Source organism: Triplophysa dalaica, chromosome 16 (assembly GCF_015846415.1).
Source record: "Triplophysa dalaica isolate WHDGS20190420 chromosome 16, ASM1584641v1, whole genome shotgun sequence".
NCBI classification, from domain to species: Eukaryota; Metazoa; Chordata; class Actinopteri; order Cypriniformes; family Nemacheilidae; genus Triplophysa; species Triplophysa dalaica.
In genome coordinates this window covers 13719371-13734073 of record NC_079557.1, presented here as the reverse complement: position 1 = coordinate 13734073, position 14703 = coordinate 13719371, and the positions used below count along the sequence as shown (strand labels likewise).

At 38.7% G+C, this 14703-nt stretch overlaps 1 protein-coding gene across 2 annotated transcripts in view; it reads right to left on the bottom strand.

Moving 5' to 3' along the window:
• Positions 1–10032, bottom strand: part of pcdh11 (protocadherin 11) — a 156924-nt gene extending 146892 nt beyond the window's left edge. For both annotated transcript variants that reach the window (XM_056769768.1, XM_056769769.1), the window contains exons 1-2: positions 9401–10032; positions 1480–2062 (exon numbers count right to left, since the gene is read on the bottom strand). In XM_056769768.1, the coding sequence (XP_056625746.1) occupies positions 1480–2019 (540 nt within the window). In that variant the 5' untranslated portion in view covers positions 2020–2062; positions 9401–10032. The remainder of the gene's footprint in view (positions 1–1479; positions 2063–9400) is intronic.
• Positions 10033–14703: the final 4671 nt, after the last annotated feature.

The following is a 14703-nucleotide window of genomic DNA, read 5'->3' as shown; positions in this document are numbered from 1 at the left end:
GATCTAAAATGACAGTGGCAAAGGTCTCGGGTGATTAAAACACACAAATGGCTTCAAAAGGAGAAGAACTGCTTTCTTAATGTGAGGTTAGAGTGCTTAAATGAAAGAGTAAAAATAACAATGAATTGGGTGGAACCCACAACAGAAAAGTCAATATCCTCATCCCATGAGCCTGATCTGATCCACATGCCTGCAGATAGGACTTGTAAAGAGGTTCTCTTTAAGTGATAAAATCTCTTCTAATGGAAAGCACTCCTTCAGCCATGCATGGTATTACTTTCTGTAAGCTGACCTTGATAGCGTCCAAAAGTGCTTGTGTGCATCGTTCCAGGTGACACGGCAACACTAATGCTGATGGAACAATTAATATGGCAGTGCAATTAAAACCGGGGTAGGCAATAACGGCCCTCTGTGTCATAAGCGAGGGCTTCCTCTTGGGGTGACATGACTTGAATGGGTAAAGAGCAGAAGAGGGATTGCTATCAGAGCTCTTTCAGAGCCCAGTCTCTTACGACAGGCGCGGCAGCTGCGGCCCGCAATGCTAATCGTGCTGAACCATGCCGAGGGTGAGCCGGCCTGAACCGTTACTGTGTGGGAGCTTCGGATTCGTACTCTCGTGGGACCACAAGAGTTAGGTATGCAGCCAGATGTTGCTCGCGAGACGCGTTCAACAACCCCGTCTTTCCGTTTCTGTTTACTCACCAAACACGCATATACGATTCATAGAAAGCAACCGTGCGCTCATAGGCAAAGGATAAATTGTATCGTCTGAAATGCAAGAGTGCGTGTACTTATTTCTTGATATTTTATGTGGCACAGCACTGGTCACTTTCCAAGCGCGAGCGATTGAGAATGGTGCTCCCGAGACGTCTTGGCAGCAAGAGACTGTTTAAAAATGCAAATTGGTAACTTAATCAGACATGGAAAGCAAGGATTTTGCTAATTCTCAAAAGAAAAGGTACAAATTACTCTTTCACACTTTAATGACAGTCTTGGGTTCATTGTTTCACACTGTATTTGAATTTCACACTGCATTTGAATTTTAATTAAAATACAGCGCAACCTTTCCAAAGGGAATACTTGTTCGTTCATTGAAGTGTGTGACGTTGTAATATTTTGTAGTGTGACTGACAGCGTGGATGTATGTGAGTACGCGGTACGGCTCACCAAATGTACGTGCAACTGTATATAATTTAATGCAGCGCATAACAATATCCTACTTTTCATTTTGGGCTATATTAAGCCACTGAGGATATTACCCTTGTTACCCAGAACACATCAATTAAAAAGTATTTTTCTACACATTATTCCCATCAATCTCGGTGCAATTACCGACTTTCCTCAAACAAAGAGTAAATTCCTTTTAAACCCACGAGCCAAACACATTTTTATTTCACACAGTGTTTCTTTACTCTGGACATTAAGGGACCAGTAAATAGCAAAGCCTTATAATAAATCATAGCTGAGTGTTGAACTCACCTTGACAAGCTCATAGTGTTGGATCCCATTGATTCCTATATCAGGGTCAAACGCAGAGGGGACGGGATAGCGGCTGTTGATGGCCGTGTTCTCAGGAATGGAGATGTTGATGACCGTAGACTGGAACAGCGGGGCGTTGTCATTGATGTCTTCGATGAGGAAGCGGATCTTCACCAGACGAAAAATCTCGTCGGGTAGCACGGCGACCTCGATCTCGTAAAAGCAGCGCTTCTCGTTGAAGACTCCAGAGCAGAGCTTCTCGCGGTCAATGCGGTTGGCTGTGGTGAAAATCTCTCCCGTGCTGGCTTCTACTTTCACCAAAGGCACGTCGCCCGTCTTGTAGACGGGTTTAAACTGCAGCGCAGATGACAGTTTAACGTTCGGGTCTAGGTTCAAGTTTAGGTCTTTGCGCAGGTTTCCGATGCGCACATTCTCGGGCTGCTCCTCTTTTACCGTGTAGTCCTTCTCTTGAGCCCGGCTCATCAAGAACAGGCAGGTGAGTAAAACCACCAGAACATGAGCCTCAATTGCCAAGTCCATACTCAGAGTAGGTGGTACACTCTCACTTCAAAGATCTGCAAGTCTAGTACAAGAAGACAGGAAAGAAAGAGAAAGAAGATCATATTGACAACTTTAAAATATAGTGAAGATACAACTAGATTTTTACTCACATTTGTACCATTCTTTGGACCATAAACATAAATAACAACATAATGACATCATTCCCTTTCATGTTGTTTCTATGTTTTGCATGAATCATATTAAGACTGGATTGACCAAGCTGTTTTTATGTAATGAAATTGGATGGGGACCATGGACAGCCATGATCACAATCTTCTTAAAGGGACAGTTCACCCAAAAAGGAAAATTCTGTTATCACTTCCTCACCTTCGTATTGTTCAAAATGTGTTTACATTTCTTTGTTACTGATGAACGCAGAGAAAGATATTTGGAAGAATGCTTATAACCAAACAGATCTCGACCCCCATTGCCTCCCATAGTAGGAAAAGTTACACAAAAGATGACATTTTGAAGAATGTAGGACAGCAAACATTTCTGGGGCACTTTTGACTACCATTGTATTTTTTTATACTATGGTAGTCAATGGGGGTCGAGATCTGTTTGGTTATAAGCATTATTTCAAATATCTTTCTCTGTGTTCATCAGAAGTAAGAAATTATACAGATTTTAGAACAAATCAAAGATGAGTAAATTATGACAGAAATGTAATTTCTTAAACAAGCAAGAGAAAATGATTGGTATATCTGTAAAACATTTTAAACTATTCAATTCAAAACTGACGGTTTTATCATTGTTTTGTCACAAAATAAAGAACTAATAAAGTTCCTGTATTAAAGAAATAATAAATCAGAAAAACACAATAGTTAAATTTCTATGTAGACAATCTGTAAACTTCAGTACAGTCATAAGTTGTATGACTAAAGTTTTAGCAAGTCAAAAAACATGAGTCCCAAATGATTGTCACTATCCCTCAGAAGACTAGGACAAAGCCATAATTCAAAAGCACCAAGACATGATTTATGAATCAGCATTTCAGTGTTTGTTGCCAATGTGCTCGATGGCCACACAAATCCTGTCAGGGCATTATATAAATAAAAGTAGCCAGAGGGCTGAAGCTTTTACAATGTGCCAACAACTCAACTAGGTCACTGAAAAGTGGTGGGGGAGATGCCTAACACTTCTAGACTCTCAGTATTGTTAGTGTTCAGAGCTCTTCATGCACTGCTTTTCCTGTTTGCATAGATTTGAACATTCTGCAATGTCTGGACACACATGTATAATTCCAAAATGACTTACTAGTAAAGCTGAAGATAAAAGCATATTTAGCAACAAAACGGTTTAATTTGTTTATAATTAAAGGAATAGTTCCCCAAAAATGTATCATTCATTCACCCTCATGTCAATTCAAACCTGTATGACTTTCTTTCCTCTGCAGAACACAAAAAAGATATTTTGAAGAATGCTGGTGCCCCAACAACACTGAACCCATCGACTTCCATTGTATGACCACAGAGACATTTCTCAAAATATCTTCTTTTGTGTTTCACAGAAGAAAGCCAAGAGGGTGAATAAGTGATGAAAAAATATTTTAAGTAGAAGTATAAAACATACTTAAGCAAATTTAGCAAATTATTTAAAGGGATATATGAACTACAAACTAAATGATGTCATCATATAGGGCCTATTCCCTCTCCTGTTGTTCAAAACCATCTATATTTGACACTTTCTTTTGATATCTTGAGAAATATCTGTCATTCTATGTCCTCACAAAGGAAGTCAATGGGCTCCAATGTTGTTTGGTTATCAAAGTTCTCAAAATAACTCCTTTTGTGTTGTGCAGAATGAAGAAAGACATACACGTACGGAGTGACGCGAGGGTTAGTAAATGATGAAAGACTTTAATTTTGGGTGATCTCTTCAACCATTGCATGTTACTCCCAATAACACACAATTTTTCTGTTTAAGCCATCAGGACGTGTGTTACATGGCCACGTGGCACGATTCAACTCATACATCAAAAATGTATCCCAAAGAATGACTTCCTCACACACAGAGTTAAAGACCCCCGTTTTCTTAGCCGTTTGGCAAGTGTGTACTCGAGTCTCTTCTGACGGAGGATGTTCTGTTCTTCACCGAGAGCACTCTCAAGCTGGACTGCAGGGACTCATTAGAGGTTTGTTGGGCAGACGAGCACCATTCACAGTATTTACATGACAGTGATCAATGGCCAGCATGCTATCTGCACATATTCACAGACTGTTATGTTGTTCTTAGAGCAAAAAGAAGGAAATTTGCTCTGCTTTTCGCAATTGCACCATTTTTTAAAACAGGAGAGCGAAGCTATTACTATTCACCTACAGTACTCTGATAAGCTCTGAAGGGTCCAAGGCTGTATCCAACAACGCATAATGAAGAGGACTTACTGGCTATGAAGTGCACTGCAGAGCAGTGAATAAAAGATGATCTACATCTAAATAACCCAAACTGACATTAGGTGTCTATGAGAATAGGACATTAAACATGTAATAAGTGCGACTGTCTCTCTTGTTTCTTATATCGTGCTGCATCTAGGCTGTCATTGTCACTTTACTGTCAGCAATAACAAATTGCAGCATCCCTGTGAGAACGAACGCTGATGAACCTGTACAGAACCAAATAGTCTTCACAGTATGAGCTATAGCTGACTGTAAGAGATGTCTAGAATTTCGTACAGAGCTCTGCTACCCAGGGACACAGTGATGGGATTACACTATTCCGCACGGGGGCCCGGGTGTCACTCCTCCCCATATTTAGGACAGTTTATGTTGTCGTGCAAAATCGGAGCCATTTTGAGATGTACTCCTGGGAACGACTCTTTGAAAATTATGCTCCGGATAGATTCGCAATGCCTTGAATTTCAACTTTTCAAATCTTCCAGAACTTCCAGTTTTTCGACTGAATAGAGAGAATTAGGAAAATTGTGCTCACGGGTATCAAGCGAGACTTCTTCCTGGCTTGCACAGTCTTTCAGTGATCTATTCTGAGCAGCGGACCATGGATTCCACGGAGTATGCAAAAGCTGTCCTTCCCTCTGGAACAAGCAGCGAGGAGCGTGCAGACGTTTTAAATGACAATGTGATGGACAGGCCTGCTTGCTCTTGATTTTGAGCTGAGCTGTCAAGGAGAAAAATTATTTTACATGCCAACTGCAAGTTTCGACTGAATCTCTGTCTATGTGAATCAGCGGGGACTCAATGCGGTAGAGATGTAAAATCGCATCAGCAACACGCAAACGGGACAGATAAACAACTTCAGATTAAAGAGTACATAATTGGGGATTTTTAAGGTCCTACTTTGGTTTATGGAATGTCCAACAAGAAGTTTATGTACATTAGTGTAAAAACACTATTATTTCGTAATGATAGGCAGTTATTCATACCTGACTTCTTGACTGACTCTCAAATGATTTGTTCCGCGATTAATCTGTCTAATCCCCTCCTTTCCGCTAGTTTGATGTGTTTGGTCAGATAGTCTAGTCTGCTGTGATTGGTCAGATAGTCCTAGCAAAACGTAGGCGTGGACTATACTGTATGTAGTGACGTAAATCTGCGGCAGTTCGTGAATCGGACTAGGGACGACTCGTATGAGTGATTCAGAGTCGACTCTCTTTTTTCCAAGCCAATAACTTTGTTATTCATTCACCTTTGGACATTACAATTTGACAGACTGCTTATTTTCAAACACAATGCATGAAATGTCATTTTCATGATCTCATGTTATGTACTCTTTAACCAATCAAATTGAATAAGAACGGTAATTAAACCAAAAATGACATTTCAAATAATTAAGGGCACCTATAGAAGTTAAACTGGGACAAGCGCCTGAAGCATGTCGCTTAACTCTATTTTATCAGAAGTCAAGCGTCACTCTTCGGGGTTTAAAGGAACCCCTTGTGTGCGTGATTCTTTGACATTTCAGTGCATCGTTTGAGTTGCCCTCCGCCTCCTGCCATCAGCAGTTTGAGACCCACTGCACCCCCTGCCAGCTGTTCGCTTGCATACCTGCTGTCCTTCCTCTGTACTCAGGATGCCATCCTTCTCATCTACAGAGTACATGCCTTAATAATTTATCCAGCCTTCATGTATCATGTATAAATCTCTTGCGAACATCAAATAAGTGATAATATTTGATTGCTAATGAGAAACATATGGCTTTTTTACTAGATATTTTTGCTATTGCTTTCAGTGTCAATATTATTGTTATGCCATTGTTCTGCAACACAGTTACAGTAACGCATTACTTAGATAAACTTGAGAAGGCCAGGCTGCACTATTCCTCTGATTGGAAGATGCCTTAAAGTTAGATTCTTACTGAATAGTGACTCCTGCAAATACACAAAGCTACACTAATCCTGAGGATCAATAGACAATTCAATGATCAATAGGGCGGTATTAACATAGCAAAAATTTTGCCAATAGCAATAGATTCAAATGCGAGTCGGCAGGAATGACGCATTCACTCGTGTCTGTTATTCATATGATTTCATACAGATGACAAAACAACCTAAGGCTAACTTCAGCCTATAGAGGAAACGAAGAATGATTTTGTTCACGTCAAATGGTGCGCCCTTAACCATGCTCAAGTTATTCTGTTTTGCTAATTTGAACCATAAATAATCATAGTAAAACTTTCATTTAATTCTTTAGACCAACATCAGGCAATTTATAGCGGGCACTTTCAGTGAAACAACATGTCATTTGGCTATACATCATTCTCTGAAATTGATTTTATACGGACAAGCGTCGCAAAGTGTGTAACATGCCAACGCAACCCTAAATCTTAAACTGAATGAATGTCCAAGTTAATACATAAAGGCTTATACATAAAGATTATAAAGGCTTAGATTTGCCCTTTGATGTACTGTTTACTCTTAGTGGTTAAACTAATACGGCAGTCTGTTCAAATAAAAAAATGAATGTATAATGTCCAAAAGTTATGAGAAGAAATATAATAAAATCTCTAATTTGTCCTTTTTCCTCAATTACCTGACGTATTATAAAGTTGCATGGGCATACATACTATATAGAGTATTAATATATTTAAAGAGCATTTACGATGCAGTTTGCGGCCGTTTCAATCTTTTTAAACTTTACTTAGTTCACCTTACTGGAAATAATAAAGAATCTAAGATTCAACCTAAATCATCCTTGAGATAGCTGGTTCGCAAGATGCTCCTCACAAAATAATGAAGCGCAAGATATATAAATAAATAAAACTGCCAATAGAGGGCACTGGAGTGGTCAAAATAAAACAATTAACAGGTAGGCCTTAAAATATTTGGGTGTATGAAGATTAACATCCACTTATGTGTTAATGTGTTAAGTCATAATACAGTATCAAGTGTAACTAACCACTTTAAACAATTATGCAGTTTCATTTAAGCATTTGGAGAAAACAAGTCGTTTTTTGTTTTATTTGTTTGTAAATTGTATTACATTTATGCTATTATAATACTTGCTGAGGATAACTGTGCAAATAATATAACATAGCAGAGCCACTGAAGTTCTCTAATTTGAAAGTAATTGTTTTTCCATATCAGTGTTGATATCGGTAGCTTCTAAAACATTACAGAACCGTTCACTGCTATAATTTATTGTCCATGGCTTTGCCAATTATGCATTTTGGTTTCGAGACAACAGTATTACAGCCACCTGCTCTGTGACACGTTTAATTTAAGTTTAAGCTTGTGACTGTAACTTTTGCTTTCACGCATGATGACAACTTTTGTAGACTTGTGCTTCATTAGCAGTGCAGGTGAGGTGAATGTATTCACTTCACTTTGACTGATTAGGAATAATGTGCTACTGACTCAAGTAAGTTTTCTTGGGAACATTCAATAGACGTATATGTTCCACAACTTCCCACAGACCTAGGAATTTATTTTGCATGTAGACTGTAATGATAATGGAAGAGTCAATAGTCAGACAAGCATAATTTAATTAAAATAAACGCAGAATACAGGCTGGCATAAAAAACAAGCAAGAGCTACAGGAATTTAAAGTGATCCTATAGCAAAAAAATACATTTCGTCATAAGTAAAAAAATTACATTATTTGTGTATCCATGCAGTATTTTCCACACTTGACTGATACGATTAGTTTAGTACAATCAATGAGTTAAACGAAAGGCCTGTTGCATTGCATCTCAAAGTGTTGCTCCGACCTCAGAGATACAGCTGTGGAAATGAAAACTACATCACTTTGTCTTAAACCTATGCAGAAGTGTATCCCTTTACTCCATTAATTTAGAAATTAATACGATTTAACACTGTATTACAATGCTCATCTGATGATTACATGTATGACTGAATGTTAACAAAGTAGCAGAATGTACTATTGTATGCACTGTTCTTCCACTGAACTTAGCAGTTTAAATTGTGGCACTCATACTATTAAATGTACCATTGCCTGCCAAAATGCCGTAGTTAGTTACTACAATGAAACCTTTAAATAATGTTGGATCGTCTTTGTTAGAAGCTTACAGAATGCCATGTTGGATCATGTCTTATTTTTATTACAGTTGTGGCAGATATTAACCATGCAAAATATTATAGCAAGAATAAATGACTTCGTGTTCTTTCGGTAACTAAATTATTTTGCAAGCGACAGAATAAATGGCCATGAGATGCCGATTCGAAATATTTCGGCAAGCACACCGGTATAGAAAATGACGCATCCTGGAAAATCTCTCTTGCATCCACCGGCTTCATCTACTGAGATGCTCTTCTGTCCACAGAGCTCGATACAGATTTTAAAGTAAAATGCGATGTGCCCGTCGCCTTGGGGTATTATTATATATATTGGCTACCGGATTCTACCACAAAACAGAATCCTCTTATATATTACTTAGAAGTTGCAGGATCGTATCAGAGCGTTGCACGGGTTTTGAACAGTTCTGATTCACGTGTTGGCTGTGTTCTCTCAATATGAAGCGTATCGTAGGGACTTGACATTCACGTAAGATCGAGCGCACGATGTTTGTACGATAATACTTTTATGTTTAGCTAAGTCGCCATTCAAATTGACAAACTGGAGACTGCGCATCTTCAAAGCGCGGGGTAAAGTAAGTCTATACACAATCTGTCTTTTAAAATATCGCTTATTTTATGATATGAGTACAATTTCCTTCAGCTTCGAAGACAGCAGGGTAAACTTAGGACTTTGCGAGTGACAATAACATCGAAAGGCCCTTTTACTTTTGCCTCAAACACAGCAAGCGGGCATCCAAACTGTTTAACGTGATTTCCGTTGAGACACGTAAAACGCAGATGTGTTAATGAAGTTAACGAATCGGGTAAAAATATTATTTTTCATTCGTAAAATGTAAACCATAAACGAGCATAAAAGAAGACGCGTCTTACCTCGGATTTCTCTGTGAATATGGAGCGAACTCTCAATTCCCGTCACGTAGCGGCATCATTGCTGGAGGAGATGAAGTGCCATGAAGCAGAATCCCAGAATCAAACAGCTCAACGTTCTGACCGGTCGTTATCCAACTAAAGTAAACGATCCATGTCCATGCAAAAGTCCAAGGTCCGCGCGCGAAGAGCGAAAAACGTGTGTGAACGACTTTTCAGAAGAGAAGATGTAATTCCTCCTCGGATGTCTCGCGCTCGGATGATACTCTTTGAATCCCACGCGCGGAGAGATGGCGGTGCTCCAAATGGCTTTGCAATACTTCTTATTTCAATTCAGTGACACAGTCATCATTAGAAAACCTGGGAACTCTCCTCGTGCGCCCAGAAACAGTTTTAGTGAAGTTGTTTTGTTCCCTCTCTGTGCGTCAAGTGCGTTTGCTTAACTTCACTGAAAACATCCTCTGACACGTCATTTAATGACATCCACTAGTTTGCCAGAGGGACAAGGAGAGCGAAATATCTATTTGGAGAAAACATAGAGTTGTGGACTGTCAGTGCTTGCGTTCCCCAACGGAGAAGGAGGTTGAAAGTGCGCCTATAGGTGCAGCATCACTCACGCGCACTGAGATAGGCGTTTTGCTGTAGTTGTACGCAGAGCTCTGACAATCTCTGTTGTATTGCATGAACTCAGTTCCTTAGTACTGCCCACCTCTCCACCTCCGATTGACATCATCGCGGGAGGAGGAGCCTCCAATAAATTTCACAGCCTTCATCATCTTAAAGCAGCACTGCTGCCGGAGTCTGAGCCCGGCTCACATCCACCGTGGACTAATATCTCACCCTTGCACCACGCCGCTACTCGCCTGCGAAGAAAAGGGGGCAGTGTTCGCTTTAGTTACAAAGATTACTGTCTGCCTACAGTCTAACGTCAAACTGTCTCATTTCTAAATGTGTAAATTAAATATCCCCTATGACTAACATATACACGCGTTCTGTTTCAACGCATTTGTTACCACCCCCCTTTTTGCACCCTTGCCCAAAGATAAAACACCTAATCAAGGATATAATTGAAATGGGGGTCTTTTGATCATCCCCAAAAAGTGGGGCGATGAATGTAGACATTTGTAAAAGTGGAGAGGACATTATACACCCCCTGGCAGTTATGATGGTTGCTCTGCCCCTTACCTACAGTAATGCATTATAAACCGAAATTCAAGGGAGCGCACTTACCTGAAAAGCACAATCATTTGTCAGCAGAATCCAACGCTTTCCCTCGCCGGCGATGGCTGAAAATCTTGCAGAGTCTCACATTCAATAAAGGTCACTCACACAACATGTACACATTGATCTTCCCATTAATTTTACACTGCTGCAATGTAACAAATCACAGTCTTTGACTGCCACCCTCAAGCTAGCTTTTCTTACCAAAAGCCATAACCTTAGTAACATCAATCACGCCGTGACGCCTCACCTCGCCCCAGTTTTAAATAGTCACACTTTCAATTGAGCGTGACGTGCCCTTAAGGTTTTAATGTTCGCATCAAATGAAACCCATTTACAATTCCTGTGTAAAATTCCATGTTTACAGTTAAGCTCTATTGTTATTTTTAAGGCTAATGCGTATTTGATCGTTTCGATCTCGTCACCGGGCATTGTTTTGGAGCAAGGAAAATGTTTCTTAAATCGCATAACGCACAAGTTTTAATTTACTTTCTTCTTAAGGATGCCTGTATATCTTTGAGGAATTTGGAGTCTCCAGGGAGCTACTCTACCCCATACCAGTATTGTAGCTATCTCAGAGCTATACCTAAAAAGGGTTTGATCCTTTCAAATTTTTAAGATTCATACTTCATGTCACAGAAGGACTTCTTCGAGGCATGTTAAAGAAATGCAAATCTGAGAGCCTTAAAGCAATATGAAAGGCACAAAATACCTCATGTATTATTCAGAGGGCTATTTTGCCACCCTCAAAATGAACTTTTAGAGAAACCAGTTATGCATTTCTGATAGGGCTAGAGCATCCACCAAATTCACAGAGCAGTTTAAATGTCATGGTCCTCATCTAATCGTGGACAATTTTTTATTTCCTGCTGTAATGAGACGGAGAGGGTTAACGTTTGTAAAATAGCCTATGTGAGTAACATCTTAAATGTTTAGGAAATAAGTAAAGCAAGCCAAAATTAGGATTTCATAACTTCTTGTTTGAGTCACTGCTGTTGTCCTTGTTTTGTGTGCTATCCAGATTGTCTTTCAATAGAACTGTATGCCAAGCATTTTTAGATCACAGTTCTGCGCCCTCTCAACCATGATAATCTAATGATTTATGACACTGGATACCTGTGTCTGTGCTTTCAGGGAGGCGTGCAGAAACAGAGTTACAATATGAATGTGAAATGTTTGCTTTCTACTCAGTAATTAAAACTTCTCTTATTAACTCATGTCAGAATCATAATGCAACATCATTTTAATTTGCAAGGCAGTTATTTTCTGCTACTGATGGCTTGCTATTAGGTTATTATTACACTTAAAAATAAGTTTGGTCAAAGTAAAAACTTTACAGTGACTAATGCTACGGTCATTAAAATATGTTTTTTAGCGTCTAAATGCATATGACATTAAATGGACTTCTGATGTTGTCAGAGGGTGGGATATAAGTTTCCGGTTTCATTTCTTAAACAACTTAAAATGCCCAAACAACGACTGAGGAAAGTCACATTTCTGTCCAATTTTACTTGTAATAAACACTAGCTGCTGTCAAAAGAGCGAGACGTTATTCCACCGATTAGATGAATTATTTCACTTTAAGCATTTTCTCCTCCATAGAAGACTATTATAAGGAAACAGCTCAGCTCAAGGCTTTTCTGATATCAGTCTGATGTTTGATACTGGTAATAAAAAATGATTTAATAATTTGGTTTTCCCTGGTCGTTGTTCAGGTACGTAAAACCCAAAGATATACCTTATAATGGATTTATGCATTAGAACATGCTTATCATAAGAATAATCACTTTAGCCTTGGAATAAGATCAACTATTTTGGACAGCGGCAAGTGGGTGGTTTATTAAAAGTGCAATTTGACAGAAATGTGTTTTTTTTCATTTTAACCGTAAACTGATATCCCAACTTCTGACAACATCGGAAATCCATTCAAAAATCATGTTTTTAATGTGCATTTAAGATCTTATCATCAAACTGTAGTTGGATTGCTTTGATTAAGCAATAACAAAAAAAACAGCTATCTAACAGTAAAACACAATATATATTTTTTTTATAAACTCTCTCCACATATATTTAATTATAAAGAAATTTTTAGATATATATACGGTATAGTCAAAAGTTGAGAAACGCTTGACTGTTTGTAATGATATTAAAAATCCTTTCATTTCAAGGTGTATGCTTAAGTTTCTACATTTGTGGACAAAAATATAATTGTTCTACATATCAATTCCTTTGATTAAAAAACAAAAATGTTATTACATTTATTTTAAATGAATACATAGAACATAGCTTTAATTTATTTCATATGCTTTTAGTCACAATGAAATTCCCACAGATAAAATTTTTGATTAGTTTACTATACTATACATACACACATCATGTCATATCCATAAAAATTAAGAAAAGAACATGCAACCACCATGGCCCATGCCATTTTTGGGAGTCGGGAGGATTGATGTGGTTGTTAGTGACACTTGCTGTAATGACACAATCACCTGTTACCATGGGTACAGCAGTACGGCTCAAACCATCGTATCCAAGTAGTTAAAGCCCAACTCACATAATTACAAAAACGTGTTTATTTGCATGCAAGTAACTTGCAGTTTTAATTTGACAGCTAGAGGACAAAAACTTACTTTACATGTTTAAAATAACTTGTTCAACATTTAACTGTAACAATATAACAGTATAAATGGCCAAATTAAATATTTAAACTGATGCATTATTTCAACTCAAATGAAAAGATAATACCTTCAAAAAATGAGTTCTTCCAAATTCATCATGCAAGCAGAAGTCTACAGTCTCAATATTGTTCCATCTCAGACTTCATCTCTCTGGAACATTCACAGCAAGTTTACCAGTTTCACTGCCTTCAACATCACAGCCCGCGGTGAATAGTGGTATCCCTTGACATAAAAAACATCAAGCTGTGACTTCCCATGGGCAATCAGATCGAAGCAACATGTGTAATCTAGACGACAACACACAGTGTGCTAATTACACCTCTAATAGTAAAACCTACACTACTGTTTAACTCTTTCCACAGTTTCTTTAATGCGATACAAAGGTGTTGTGTTCAATACGAAATGTTGCGACTTAAAAATTTCGAAATGTCTAGAGTCTTGCACGCACCCTATGGGTTTTGGGTTTTTAACTGATATGATCAAATAGGGTTTCCTCTATTCATCCTTTAGTCTGCATGTGACCGCCCCCCGCAGAATCTATGACTCATTACCAACGGCATGTAGAGAAGTCATTGGAGAAAAGAACACACTAATATACCTTATCAGTGTGGACCAGCTTGGCGAAGAATGGCGCTGAAGACTGGGAAGGTAAATTGTAAGGTGTGCCTCGATATATTAACATTCAGGTTCTTTCAGAACGGATTGATCTTTTTCCCCATAAAGCATGACCATGCTTCTGTATTATCCTACCTGTCGTTAAAGAATAACTTGTTACTTCTCCTCTTCTACCAGCATTCATTGGCCTCTAAAAAATCCTGTCATGCTATGCTGGCGATTCGTATTATTCAGGCAATCAAACTCGCTTCCCTATTGACATGCTGATGGACACCAGTGGAAACAGGCTTGTCGGAACTCCTGTTTAGAGCACTAACCATGAACTTGTTATAAGCTGTTATTAGTCTATTAACCTTGTCCCCGTGCGCGCTATATGTCTCTCTATCTCTCTTGCGATTTCCAATTAGATGATTAAATTATCAGCTGTAATGGAATTCTTTGAAATGAGAAAATAAATCTTTCATACACATCAAGAAATCCCTATAGTAATGTCTGCATACAGAGACCGTCTTTCATCCTGCTCCGGCTAGCCGATGTCTTCCATTGAACATAACCAACAAAGAAAAGGTGGCGTTTGAGGTTCAAACGAGTTTTATATCTTGACCTTTGCCTTCAAAACATACAACATTCATGACCTCCATTCAACCTGGAAGAATATAGCGAGGGAGGAATTCAAAGGAAACGTCCTTCAGGTATGATGATCGCCGAGGCATCGTTCCGCCGAGGTGGAAAATGGCAAAACGTAAACAAGTGCGGCCGGTAACAAATCCAGGCCATGAATTATGAAGG